This window comes from Gordionus sp. m RMFG-2023, chromosome 2, assembly GCF_954871325.1.
Source record: "Gordionus sp. m RMFG-2023 chromosome 2, tfGorSpeb1-WG-v2, whole genome shotgun sequence".
In the NCBI taxonomy this organism is placed as follows: domain Eukaryota; kingdom Metazoa; phylum Nematomorpha; class Gordioida; order Chordodea; family Parachordodidae; genus Gordionus; species Gordionus sp. m RMFG-2023.
The window spans coordinates 29,674,787-29,688,770 of NC_088776.1; the positions used below are offsets into that span (position 1 = coordinate 29,674,787).

Genomic DNA, 13,984 nt, shown 5'->3' on the forward strand with positions numbered 1-13,984 from the left:
TTATTTTAATATTCATATATTAATGAAATATATTTTTAAATTAGACATCTGAAGAATGGAAGAAAGTTTTTTTAATAGCCAGCATAATACACTTTTTCGGTGTTGTTTTCTACGGTATATATGCATCAGGCGTCAAACAACCATGGGCGGATGCTCTTTATTTAGATGATATAGATAATACTAGGTATGGGTTTGAAAAATTTAAAGCATTGTTGTCATATCGTGACAAGGATACAAATATGTCTATTAAACATCAAAATAATTCAGAACTCAAAATAAATGGAAAATTAAATATAACTCAAAGGAAAGATTTTGAAGATCGCAAAAGTCACATTCCATTTAATGATGAAAATAATATTAATTTCGTGATAAAAAAAAGTAACTTTAATGATAATCAAACGATAAATGGAGAACAATTTGGACAGAAAATTAATAGATATAAGATAGCTAAAAATGATTTTTATCAATGCTAATAATATTATGTTATTAATTAAAAAAAAATAAAAAAAAATTATTTGCTACTTTGTGGAGGACTGGATATTTTATTTCAGGAGCCATAGAATTAGCCAAAATTTTAGATTTTAATATTTTTAAATTTATACATATTTATTTCAAATGTTTTAATAATATTTTACAGTAAAATATTTATCTATTAATCATATACATATTTGTATAGTCAAATTAATGAAACAAAAATTATATAAATTAAACAGTTCTATAAATAAGTTAAAAATTTATAAATGCATTATATTTTTTATATATCAGGTCTTAATTTAAAAATATTAAATAGATTAGATTATCTAACTTACATAAAAAAACTTTTATTAAATTATAAGCATTTATAAGGTCAAACTAGGTCTAGGCTACAGTTAAATGTTATAAATATGTTAAAATATCGTAATTGTATATTCAAATAGTCATATGTTTTCAATTATCCTTAGTTATTATTTCAATACATAAAACAATGTTCTCTCGATCACACGAAACTACATTTTGATCTAAAATATTGCTTTGTCCTTCAGATCCAATATGAGAAGCTTTTCCAAAATACGTACCTAAATAATTTATAGATTTATTATATTTTAATAAGAATAAATTACCATGAGACGAAGTCCAGCCCTTACAAGAAGAATTTTTATCGATATCCCCATTTTTCATAGCTCCATGCCAAATATATTTATCAGGCCTTGGTTTATACAAATGTAAATATCATACAAAAAAAATAAATACCAAGTATTGTCTTTTAAAACATCTCTCCCATCAAATGAATACAGTTTATTTAAGGGTTTAAGAGCAAATAGTTGTGTCCATTGATCAAATAATTTTTCACCCTATAATATTTTAGAAATGATACTGTACAGAACTACTCTATTCTTTTTAGATATTTACTATTAAACTGCTCAAACATCTAATATTTAGCTTTGATTACAATTAAATAAGATAAGTTATTCAAAAATATTATTTTACTAAATAATTTTTTTATTCTAAGATTATGAATTTGTTTTAATGTAAAAATACTTTAATATTGATCACTGTAGAATTCCAATCTTTAGGTCTAACTATATGTTTTAAATCCTGTTGTTTATCCGTTAATAATGCCCTAAATGTTCCTGTCAATCCTGAAACTCCAGCTTGTTTATAACATCTAAAATCTGCTCCTGCTAATCCAGTCATCCCTCCTCTAAGTGGATGGTTCAAGGCAATTAACCTTAGCTATAAAATAAGAAATATTATAGATATATTTAATTAATTAATTAATACTAATTTCATCTCTTGTTCAACAGGAAATTGTGTCTTCATTATTGTCAATGGAGCGGATACAAGATTAAAGTTTTCAACGCTTTTTTTAATATTTTGGTAACTTTGATGGTAATGTAAATTTTTCAGATTTTCTGAATTATATATATCCTTATCGTAATTATATTTATTGGGATTAATCAAATAAAATTTCTGCTTCAATACATCATCTTTTATGACAGTTTTAGCGTTGGACCAGGCAGCTCTTGAATGTTGTCTCTGTCTCTCTCTTTCTTGTAAAATATTATTTCGTAAGTTAATTTGCTTTTGGCGTTCTATATTTTGACGTTCAATTTCATTATGAGGGACTGGGGTTTGTGGATGATCATATGAATAGCGGGAATATGCACCAGAAGGTGAGTTAGGAGGTGGTATTAAATCTCCTAATTTAATGTGTTTCCATCCCCAGTCAGTTCTTAAAACCAAAGATTCTTTAGGATCTTCTAATATATAAACAAACGACCCAGTAGGCAATCTACCATATAAGTTATCCAACTCCCTTTGAGATCTTATCACTTTTGTTCCTTGCGATGGTGAAATCTTAAAATTGATATTTAATGTTATTTAAATTATATATTAATACCGATTGGATTTGCGGATTCCCTGAAGGGCCAGGAGGCCCTGCCGGACCTGGAGGACATATTTGTGGACATGATTGAGACATTTGCACTGTTTAAACGATATTAAATTTATAAACAATAATGTAATATTGACTTTATCATTATATATTTCTCATGATTACTATAAGATGGAGATATAGACCCAGCGCCAGGTGGTCCAGGCAATCCTCTACCCGGTGGACCTGGTAATCCAACTCCAGGTAATCCAGGTGGTCCCTATAGGAAATATAGTAATTATTTTAAAAGAATATGTGAAAAAAATTGAGGGATGAATTAGTATTTGCAACAATTAAACCAAATATAAGTGATAAAATATATAATAGTTTTTGATTTAATATAATTCAATTCCTCATTTACATATTCAATATTATATATTATGTCACAGCCAGTGGCGTATCCAAGATTTTCTTATGGGGGGGGGGGGGAGAAATTTTTTGGGGGCTTCGCCCCCAAACACCCCTTATCTGGCCTTCGGCCAGCTTTCCTCCCGCCTTCGGCCGGGCCTTATGTTTTAGCTATTCCATTAAATTATTCATAGTTTAATAATAATTATATTTATATTTGTAACTATTATTTACTAATTCGTGCCAATGGATATTACAAGCCTATTTTTTATTATTTTTAGTTAGGTATATTATATTTAATAAAATTTTTTAAATGTAAAGTTGAAATAAATTTTAATGTCATTTTTTTTATAAAATTTGCTTTAAAGCTAGCCTTAGCTTAAATTCTCATACAATATAAGTATAATAAAATTTTTTTATTGAAAATACTAATAGTAGTGTGTATAAAATATTAAAGTTGTTAAACGGATCGTTTTGAGCCGATTTTTAAAAACGGCTAACTCAATATTTTCGCCAGAAAAATATTAAAGTCTCGAAATTTCGATACTATATGTCTAGACCTTTGCTTCTTCTATGAACAAAATTTTCAGGCTTGCATAATATTTTTCTGGATAAATAACTGAGTTAGCCGTTTTTAAAAATCGGCTCAAAACGAGGCGTTTAACAAAACTATAAAATATTGACTAGAATATAATTTAAAAAACAAGTTTTTTTAAACTTCTTATCAAATACAGTATTATACAAAAAATTTTATTAAATACTATAATTATAATGTGATTTTTAATTTTCGTGGGAATGTTGCCAATTTATCAAGAATTTTGTTTGTCGTTGGAACCAAATCTCTGTGGATATTTAACAGAGCTAACCCATTTAGCCGAGATTCGGAAGTAGTACTTCATAAATATGTTTTCAACCTTCTTAAGTTGGGAAGTCCTTACATTCGTACCTGTTATAATAGGCAAACATGGTAGAATATAAAACAACTTCAAAATATTAGGAATTTGAGCCAAGGTTTCTCTACACCGTTTGAGCGCATCAATAGCATGCTCAGGTAAAATAGCTAAACGTAGTAAATATTTATACCACAATTCGAATTCACTGTATTTCAGTATCAATATCGTAGGTATAAAATTTTGCTAAATATTTAATTTTACCAATAGTGGCATTAGAAAACCAAGATGGATCTTTGGGTATTAAAACTTGAAGATTGCTAAAGACTTGTTTTTTATCTAAAAACCGAACTTTTATTTGCGATAAAAAAGTATGTAAGAATGGGATGAAAGTGGATATTTTATAATATTCTTCAGTTGAGCCAATATTTATTTTACATCTCAATAATTGCCCAGGTGCTAGACGAGGTTTAATTAGTGTTATATCATAAAATTTAGCCTTCGATTCAACGTCTATATAAATATTATGAAAATATTCATCTACATTCATTCTTATTGTATATCTACCTGTTCATATATATTTTCCGCCAAATCAATAACCTGAACCAAATCTAAATTTGGTTTTTGTAAATTTCTACAAAGTAGTGAGCTATAGGAAAATAATTTATTGATGCAACTAGCAGCAATGATAAACTCTGATTTATCAATTGAATTCAATAATGATATCGCTTCTTACGACACATTACTTTTTTTCATGCTCAGCCTTATTTAACTTTTGTATTTCTATTTTTTTGTTCTACAAAATCGAAGTAAAAATAAAATATTTAAAAAATTATAGATATTTATTAATAATTAATATTAAAAATACTTATTAATTCTAACTTACTAATAATTTTGAATTTAATAAAATAATTATATATAATAATAAACTAAATTACCATTTGATTTCAATCTCTTTGACTTAAAATTTTTACATTTTATTAATATTTTTGAATAATGTTAATGTACTCACAAGGAAAGGAAATTTTAATAAAATATATTTATAAAAAATAAGTTTTATGTTGGAAAATTGTTATTCAAATATTTGTAAAATTTTGATTGGGGGGGGGGGGTGGAGGGTAAAATTTTTATTAGCTTAAAATGATATTTAAGAATACAGTCAAATTTGCGATGGGGGGGGATTTCCCCCTTTCCCCCCCATTGGTTACGCGCCTGGTCACAGCTTATACATAAACTAGCCAACTAAGCTAAAAGTTTAGCTAGTTTACAAACTAATAACTAAAACCTTTATCAAATTTTTTTTTTAGAAAATATCAGATAAATAAAGATTAAAAATGACTTAAAAACATTGAAAAGGTTAGAAATGTATGTAAAAGATTACAATATAAGGAAAGAAAATCAAAAAAAGTCAAAATAATATAGGATGAAAAAGGAGGAAAGAATTGTTAAAAAATAACATAAAAAATCGTGTAGAAGCAGTGAAGAAAAATAACAGGAAAAATTTATAAATTAATTTTAAAAAAGACAAAAGAATTATCAAAAATGAGAAGAAAAATAAATTGAGAAAAGATTAACGGTTTTTTGAATGGAAATTCCTTTTACTGTATTTCAAATTTTTAAGTTTTTTAATGATTTCTATATTAGAATTATTCTCCCTTTTGGTCTACTTTTATATCCCCTTAATTTTTCATTATTTTGAAGTTTTATTTTATTTAACTTACATTATAATATTTCGATATATTACAATGTTTACGCATATTAACTAATTCACTTTTTAATTTACCTTTTTACTTTATATGGGGAAAAATTAACACTAAAAAAACTTAGATCACATTATCCTGATTCTTTTTTCCAAGATGACAAAATTTAACTTTGTTTATAATTAATGCTAATACGTTTCGTGTATATGAAGAAAATCTGATACACAGATTAACTCCGTATTTCTTACTTCCAGGAATAAAACCATCTTAGAAGTTCTAATTTCTCCATTTGCTTTAGCTTTTTTACTCAAAACTTCTTTTTAAATTGAACTACCTTCCAGTGACTTGTTTCATAACTATTTGCAATCAGAGTTTTTTGTTGACGCAAAGTCATGATTCAATTTTATTATTTCTTAAGCTTTGCTTTGAATCTAACATTAAGTTTCTAACCACGACGATTAAAATAAAAAAAGTGGATTATTTTAAAGAACGCAGCTATATTTAAAAAACGAAATTGAAAAATAGTAAGAAAAGGGGGAATCCATAAGTTGCTTCATGAGATTCTGATGGCTAAACATAATGCAATAAGTCTCTGGAAGTAGTTCTAATTTAAATAAATGAGAGAGGAATAAAGATTCTAAACAAGACAAGAAAATGCTAGAAAGAGCTTTTCCCAGAAAATTGGCATAACAGGGAAATGGGTTATCCCCATAAAAAATTTGTACAATTAATTATAAGTAATAATTTTTTTTAAATAGTCCATCCACCTCAACGTAGCGAGGGACAGGGCGGCTAATGAAGGTTTAAAAGTTTCCCTTCGGTCTGGGGAATGGTGAAATTACCGCTGTATAAGCCGCCTAACGGTATTTGTGATAGGAGGGGCATTCGGTCCTAAAAATACCGTCACTAAATACCCATTGGGCACCTACTTATGACAAAAGAATAATAATAGTATCCCGGCGGAAACCCAACAAGGGAGATTGATCGATTGTATGATAGTGGTTAAAATGGTTTGATAAAAGAATATTCAACGTAATTTTAGCTTATGCACCACGAGGATTTAGTAAGTGATGAATAAAAGGATATATTATGGGACATATTTTAGAGCTGATATTAGGCGAGCCTAATGAGGAGGCGATTATGTTCAGCGGAGACTTAAATAGGCACGTTGTAAAATATCTGTAGGATATGTAGAAGTTTATAGGAGCTTTAGTTTTTGTATGAGAGAAATTTTGAAGGAAAGAAGATTCTAGATTTTAACTACGCCATGGAAATAGTGGTATGTACAATCTTTGAGTAGGATAAAAAGCAATAAGTGACTTATTAATCTGGCGATGCAAAAGTACAGTAGAATATTCAATGGCAAGGAGAAGCGATAGAAGCATATCAAATAATAAAAAAAATGGTAGGAGAAAAGTGTATCATCCAAAAATCACTTATTTACAGAGGACATCGGAGTTAAAGGTGTGGAAAGAAATAAAAAATATGTGCTAAGGTTTAAAGTTTTATTGGCCAATACAAGTGCCAAAACATCTGACATGAACCAAAATAAAAAAGAATTAAAGAAGGCATTGCTGAAATGGGTAGAGGTTTGAGGTTGGACAAAGGGCCTGCAATACACAGGCATAGGGAGACCTGATGGCAGAATCATAGAAGATTATGGGAATGAAGACGTATAAATTCTTTAATGAGCTGGAAACTAAAAAAGGAAACAAAAATAATATTCGGATCGCATAACAAATGATGAAGAAAAGTCATGATATACTAGCTGTTCAATGTGTAAAAAATGCTCATGGAAATGGTGTTCTTGAAAGCACAAAGATTAAGGAGACTTGCAAAAAGTGTGGAAACATTACTAAATGAGGAAAATGAATTGGGTAAAGATGTTTGATGTGATAAGGAGGAAAGTACTGAGATGTTTACAAATATATACTTTAAAAAAATATAACTAGGTCACAGGCCTACAAAAATTAGGATTAATAAAATTTATGGGGGAAAATAGGAAAACGAAGAAAAATCAAATTAGCTTAATTGTATATTAGCTAGCTAGTTTGTGTGCTAGCTAGTTTGTTATTATCTAACTATGTATAATAGCTAGCTAGTTTGTATATCAGCTTGCTAATTTATATATCAGCTTGCTAGTTTATATATTAGCTAGCTAGTTTGTATATTCACTGGATAGTTTCTTTATTAGCTAAGCCTCCAGCTAGTTTATATAATATCTCGAAAACTAGCAAAGACTCGCTCTAGTTTGTAAACTAGTTCAGGTTCTAAATTGGTTATAGCATTTATAAAGAAATACAAAAGGAATCAATTAAAATACAGTCGGTCCTGGTGGCCCACGCAATGATTGTATTTGTCGGGGATCAATTTTTTGGATTTGGGAATCCGAAGTTGCAGGGGGACCTGGAGGTCCAGGTGGTCCTGGCAAACCTGCGCTTCCTTGTCGTCCAGGTTCTCCCTATTTATTGTAAATTTTTAAATGGAATTAACTTATTATTTAAAATATTTGAATCATTTATAATATTCTATAATACTTAAATATTAAAAATAGATAGTCTTATCATAGGATTTATCAGCAAATCATGGCATTAAGATATATCACACATAATTAATATTTTAAAATTTAAAATAATATTAAAAGCCACCAATATGAGAGACGCTTTTTTAATTTATGTTTAGACGATTGGATTGAAGGTTATTTATTAAATTTACCCTGCATAATTTAACTATTATTACCTATAAGTGCATTATGGCCTAAAAACATAACAAATACATAACCTTTCATTTCTATAAAATTGATAAATAAAAATGGACAGCAGAATATAATAAGATTAAAAGGTATTAAATAAAAGTTTTAAATAAAAAGATAATTATAATGGCTTTTAAAAAATGCAATGGATAATAAATGTTAACGATAAATCAATCTATAAATATTTTAGTTAGATATAAAGTTAATATTAAATGGAATATGACCGGTCGTCCAGGGTGTCCAGGTAATCCTTCAATACCAGGAGATCCTTTTTCACCTCTAGGTCCGATAAATCCTCGCTCACCTTTAAGACCTGGAGGGCCTACATATCCTTGCAATCCACGATCTCCTTTAGGTCCTTTTTAATATATAATTATAACAGTTATATTAGCAAAAATGTCTATTTTTCTATTGGTTTATTTGATTATAAATTTTAAAACATTATATTTAACAATGATAATGTAGTTTTGTTTCAAAAATTTGTCAAGATTTAAAAAATTACCTGGTGGGCCTATTAGTCCTATAGGTCCTGAGGGACCTGGTAGACCTTCTGGTCCTTGTGGGCCAGGCGGTCCTGGAACAATGGTTAACGGTTGTCCGCGCTAAATAATCATAATTTTAATTCTAATGAAAAGTAAAATTTTAAAAATACCGCATTAATGACAGTAGTAGGTCCGGGAGGTCCAGGTGGTCCCATTACTCCCTTTTCTCCTCGTAATCCTCGTCCTGGTGGTCCATGTGGCCCTGGGGGTCCTGATGGTCCCTTTTAATAGCAATTACAATGTTTTTCCCAAAATTAATTGCCAATTAAAGTAATTAAACAGGATATATTACAAATTTTGGTATGGATTATATAATGGGATACTAATTATTAAAAATAAAATAATTACCACATGTATTAAATTTTTTTTAATACATTGAATATTCAAAAATTTATTTGTATTTTTGTTTTAAACCGGAAAGCCGGGCATTCCAATCTCGCCATATGGTCCAGGCGGACCTCGTGGTCCTCTATGTCCGGGTTTACCCCGAGATCCTCTGATACCAGGCTTACCCCCATCACCAGATTCACCTTTAACTTGGATCACTGATATGTCCCCTGTTTCTCCCTTTTGTCCTTTTTGACCCTTTATATTATAGTTTAAATTTGTATGGTTAATATATTTGAAATAATTAGCGATTATCAAATATCTATTTATTGATTAAGAAAATATAAGATAGAGTCATTTTAAATTAACTATGTTTTTTTGCAATAATTAGATAAGGAAAGCATAAAATAATTATACTGGTTGCATTTCAGCAATTCTTCCAAGATGATCTAAAAAGCGCACGTTACCTGGCATTCCAGTTTCTCCTCTTGAACCGTGAGGCCCCTGTTAAAAAATATTTATTTTCTTAAATATACCTCAAATTCTTTAAAAAAATGATTGTGGTGGTAAAATAAAAAGTATGTTGAGAGGAATAATAAATGATGTTACATTAATACAATATATCCATTAATTTTTTTTTACTATATTAAATTATATTTATAAATAGTGAAGATCACGGTTCAATCTGAAACCGATTTTTAAAGACATACCTTAACCACTTAGTAAAGGCCAAAACTAAACCATGTAAAGATAAAACAACCCTGACCGATTTTATTTTGGTTTTCAATACCTATATAATACAAATATCATTATTGAATGAAAACTATTTATTAGCAAATATGAGAATATAATTGTCATAGTATTTGAAAAATTTACAATATTTGATTTTAAATATAGATGCCAATCAACAGCATTGAGTATTGTTGATTGGTCGAAGATTACATAAACAAAGTATTATAATTAATATATTTTTCTTTACTTATGATTTCTGTGAATATTTCATAATTCTATTTTTTATGGATTTTAATTGTTTTCGAAAAAAAAAATATTGTGATATTTGAAAATAAAATTATATTTTGAAAAATGGAAATAAAAAGATAAATTTGTGATTATTATTTGAAGAAAACGATCTATTTAAGAATTTAGTAAGTTTTTTTATTTCATTTTAATTAATTGAAAGCTGAGTTTAAGTTGAGTCTTAGAAAATAATAAAATATTATAACAACAGTAAGAATAATTGTTTCAGAATGGATAGGAAACCTATTAAAAATAAACATATAGCGTTATTGAAAAAAATGCTTTGAAAACCATAGAGAACTGTTAATTTCGAGATATCCTTTTTTTTGTCGAGAGTAGAGAATGGATTGGAGGAGGATAACTTATCTCAATTTTTTGTAAATAACAAAACAATATGTTTTTAATTAATTCTCCAGGTGAGCTGTTTATTAAGTATAATACCGCAATCCCCTCATCTGCCCCTGTAGAGCACGTTTTTAGTTTAGCTAATGCCGTATTAACTGCCAAGTGTTCCTGTCTATCAGATAAATATTTTAAAAACAATTGTTATTAAAATTTAATAAGATTTTTTTTTTATAAAAATATCTTTTTATTCGCTATTATCAAAATAAAACTATTATTTTTTAACATGGCTAAAATATATTGTATTAAAAAATATAAGTTTATTTATATTAAATTAAATTTAAAAAAAATTTATCATAAAATTTTGAACGCTTTTATGAACGTGAACGCGTTACTTTTTTTGAATATGAACTTGAACGTGAACGCGTTCGATTTTTGTCAATGAACGTTGAACGCGTTCAATTTTTTTAGAAATGTTTACAGCACTAAAAATAACTAAACTTTTAAGCATCCCCCTAAATAATACATTGACGTCTCTGATAAAAATAAATAAATTTATATTACAATAATAAGATCAGTGTTATTAAGATTAGATTAAAAAAATTCTTCATTTGATATTCCATTTTTAAGCCATGACCCAACACAGGACAGTTTGTGCCATCTTTTTAAAAATCTATTTCTCTTCTTTTTTCGTCTGTCACCTGACTAAGACATAGAAAACTGAAGTTGATTGTATAAAAGTTATGCCGCTTAGAAATTATATTTCTTTACACTAACAGTTACGGTAGAATAGATTTTATTAAATTCCAAAATAAAAACAATAACAATTTTAAAATTTTAAAGGAAAAAAAACGAATTCTTTTTACTTTATATTTTACTTCCCCTTTTATAGGGAAGCTTTACTCATAAAAAATAATTCGAAACAATAATAATCTAAAATACATTTTTTTTAAATTATAAATCTCACAATCATGCTGAAAATCAGCATAAATAAAATTATATAAAATAAAAATAACTAAAAATCGCAATCATAATGACTTCATAATAAACCAATTTTACAAATCTATAAATAAAATTATATAAAATAAAATAACTCACAAAACGCAATACATAATGACTTTATTAAAAATTAAATTTTATAAATCCAAATTCTATCAACGTTGATTTTACAAATATTTACATTCAATTATGACAGATTGAATTGTTTATATTTTATTTGATATTTATAAAAAGATAAAATATCATAAATCATTTTTCTTCCGATCACCCTATGCAAAGACCGAGTAGAATAATAAAACCATTATAAAGGTGAAAACTGCTGGGGTTTGGTCCAAACCCTGGTCTAAACCAAGAACATCAAACCGTTGACTTTCAATATTTTTTTCTAAAGGTTATCAGGGGCAGATTGGCGCTCTTTTTACCATATATCCATCTAAGGGCTATTTCACGGGCCCACCACCTTGTCTCACCTATTTTTTGCAGCCTTCTCAATTTACTTTAGCCAGATGAATTATTCTGTTTTACCCAAGCTTCCATCCTTTTATACCAAAGAAGTTGCTAGTCTGTTCAATAATCCAAATAAATTTTTGCCTTCAATATTATCGCATGAATCACATATGCAGATTTAATATGTGACTCTAACACCAAATATAAAAAACTACCCCGAGCCTCTAGTCTAAGAGCATGCAACCCATCAAATTCACCCCGCATATTTGCAGCAATAGATAATAAATCATTTGAAGTAAAAACCTCATAAGAAGTTCAGTCATTGATCGATAATTTATGTTGATGTCATTATATCTTCAAAAATTTTAATATTTTATCAGCATGGAAAATGATAGAAGATGCTAAGTCTTCTGTATCATCGGTAACTATTACATCGATTCAAAATAAAACAATAAAAATGGCTTCTAAAAATGAAACATTTTAATATTTATAGCTCCCAGGAGTATCTAAATACAAAATGCTTTGTAAAAAGATCTAATAGGACGAGCAAAGAGAATATATAGTGATGAAGGCCAAGATGAACGTCCTTAAGAATTGATTGACCTTTATAGGGTCGAAGTATTTCGTCCTATAATTGATAAGTAGTTTGTCGGAACTGTTTTTTGCGAATATTAGCTTTTTTTGAATGTGCAATATTTGCATCCAAGGCATTATGATGAAATAAATAGTAAAGGTATTTCTGAAAAGGTCTTGAAAAAACTGGCAGAATTTACAAATATTGTTAAATTACGTAACGATTTGTGTTCATTTGTAAGTGTATTCAAAGATTTAATAGTAGAATTAAATGAAACGGACTATGATTTCGAATGTAGCAGTGAGAAGTTAAGAATAAATATGATAATAAATCAGAGTGAGATAATAAATGTAACAAGTGTTTAATATGCGTGTATGAAATTCTTAAAAGATACAATATGCACACAAGTGCATATACCAATTTATTTTTGGCATATGAACATTTTAACTTTGTCATTTACACAGGTTAATTGCGAAAGAACATTTAGTAAATTAAAAATATGAAAAATAGGGAGAGCTAATAGAGGCCAAGAAAAATTAGAAGCATTTCTAATGATGCCAGTTGAACGAGAGCTATTAGCGCAGATGAACTAGAAGATTTATTTGCGCAAAGGTTCAAAGTTAATGAGAGATTTACGAAAAAATTATATATTATCTTAATTCTTGTATTTAAATCATATTTATATCTATTTACAATATGATTGGTGCCTGATTTTATAAGTGCAGCAATTTTATTCTCTGTGTAAAATTGTTTAAATGCAATAATTTTATATGTGTAATTAATTGATTTTATATATTGAGTATGTATTATTTTATATTTAACACGTGATATATGATTTGATTTTTTAGTGTAATATCGTGTAAATATAATATAAATTATATATGTAAAATGAATATTTTTTTAGATGTGCAATGAATAATTTTAGATGTGGAATTTTTTAAAATAAAAATATGATTTATTTTTATTAAAAATGTAAATAGTGAGGTATTAAAAATCATGTAATTAGAAGAAGCCATTTAAGGGAACCCGGCCGAAGGCCCGCAAAATAAAAGAGTATTGGGGGCGAAGCCCCCATAAAAATGAGGCCGCTTTAAAAAAATGCCCACGAGGCCATAGCGTCGCCAGTCGGCCCCTGAAGATTATTCACAGCTATTGGTTTTTATTAAATTCTTGTTTTAAATAGTAAAATTAACTCATAATGCACTCTGAACATTAGAATTCTCCGTTTTTAAATTATTTTAAAAAATAACATATTTTAACAATTTTTTTTTGTTTAATAACATAAAAATCATAACATTTATATTTTAATTCATCGTTTATTTACCTGTACTCCTTTATCACCTTTTTGACCAATTGGTCCTCTTTCGCCAGGATCTCCCTTTAATATAAAAAAAAGAGTAGGATTACCAATTTTTTAAAAAATTTTCATAATTACTTTTTGTCCTATTTTCAATGTAACTGGCTTGCAGCAGTCCTTATAAATATAATATGGCATTTAGAATAATCAAATAACTATTGTTGTAAAAAATATTTTAATCACTACTTTCTTTGGTCCTAGAGCTGGTTCTGGTTTACTTGATTTATTATCTAATATCAAACAAATAATTATTATAATGAAACAGTATATAAAAGT

The 13,984-nt window shown here is 27.9% G+C and overlaps 2 protein-coding genes across 4 annotated transcripts in view; one reads left to right on the plus strand and one right to left on the minus strand.

Moving 5' to 3' along the window:
• The window catches only part of LOC135924241 (vesicular glutamate transporter 1-like), a 59,774-nt gene extending 59,301 nt beyond the window's left edge, over positions 1-473 (plus strand). The window contains exon 13 of the mRNA XM_065459293.1: positions 45-473. Within this exon, the coding sequence (XP_065315365.1) occupies positions 45-473 (429 nt within the window). The remainder of the gene's footprint in view (positions 1-44) is intronic.
• A 359-nt stretch (positions 474-832) lies between these two features.
• Positions 833-13,984, minus strand: part of LOC135923707 (collagen alpha-1(XV) chain-like) — a 32,572-nt gene continuing 19,420 nt past the window's right edge. The window contains exons 5-20 of one of the 3 annotated variants that reach the window (XM_065458612.1): positions 13,895-13,938; positions 13,787-13,825; positions 13,676-13,729; positions 9,390-9,476; positions 9,060-9,230; positions 8,756-8,866; positions 8,606-8,705; positions 8,328-8,461; positions 7,675-7,812; positions 2,540-2,633; positions 2,381-2,466; positions 1,762-2,337; positions 1,519-1,713; positions 1,231-1,331; positions 1,101-1,186; positions 833-1,055 (exon numbers count right to left, since the gene is read on the minus strand). In XM_065458612.1, the coding sequence (XP_065314684.1) occupies positions 928-1,055; positions 1,101-1,186; positions 1,231-1,331; positions 1,519-1,713; positions 1,762-2,337; positions 2,381-2,466; positions 2,540-2,633; positions 7,675-7,812; positions 8,328-8,461; positions 8,606-8,705; positions 8,756-8,866; positions 9,060-9,230; positions 9,390-9,476; positions 13,676-13,729; positions 13,787-13,825; positions 13,895-13,938 (2,144 nt within the window). In that variant the 3' untranslated portion in view covers positions 833-927. Of the gene's footprint in view, positions 1,056-1,100; positions 1,187-1,230; positions 1,332-1,518; positions 1,714-1,761; positions 2,338-2,380; positions 2,467-2,511; positions 2,634-7,674; positions 7,813-8,327; positions 8,462-8,605; positions 8,706-8,755; positions 8,867-9,059; positions 9,231-9,389; positions 9,477-13,675; positions 13,730-13,786; positions 13,826-13,894; positions 13,939-13,984 lie in introns of those variants that run through there. The other 2 variants (XM_065458613.1, XM_065458614.1) reach the window with 2 other exon arrangements.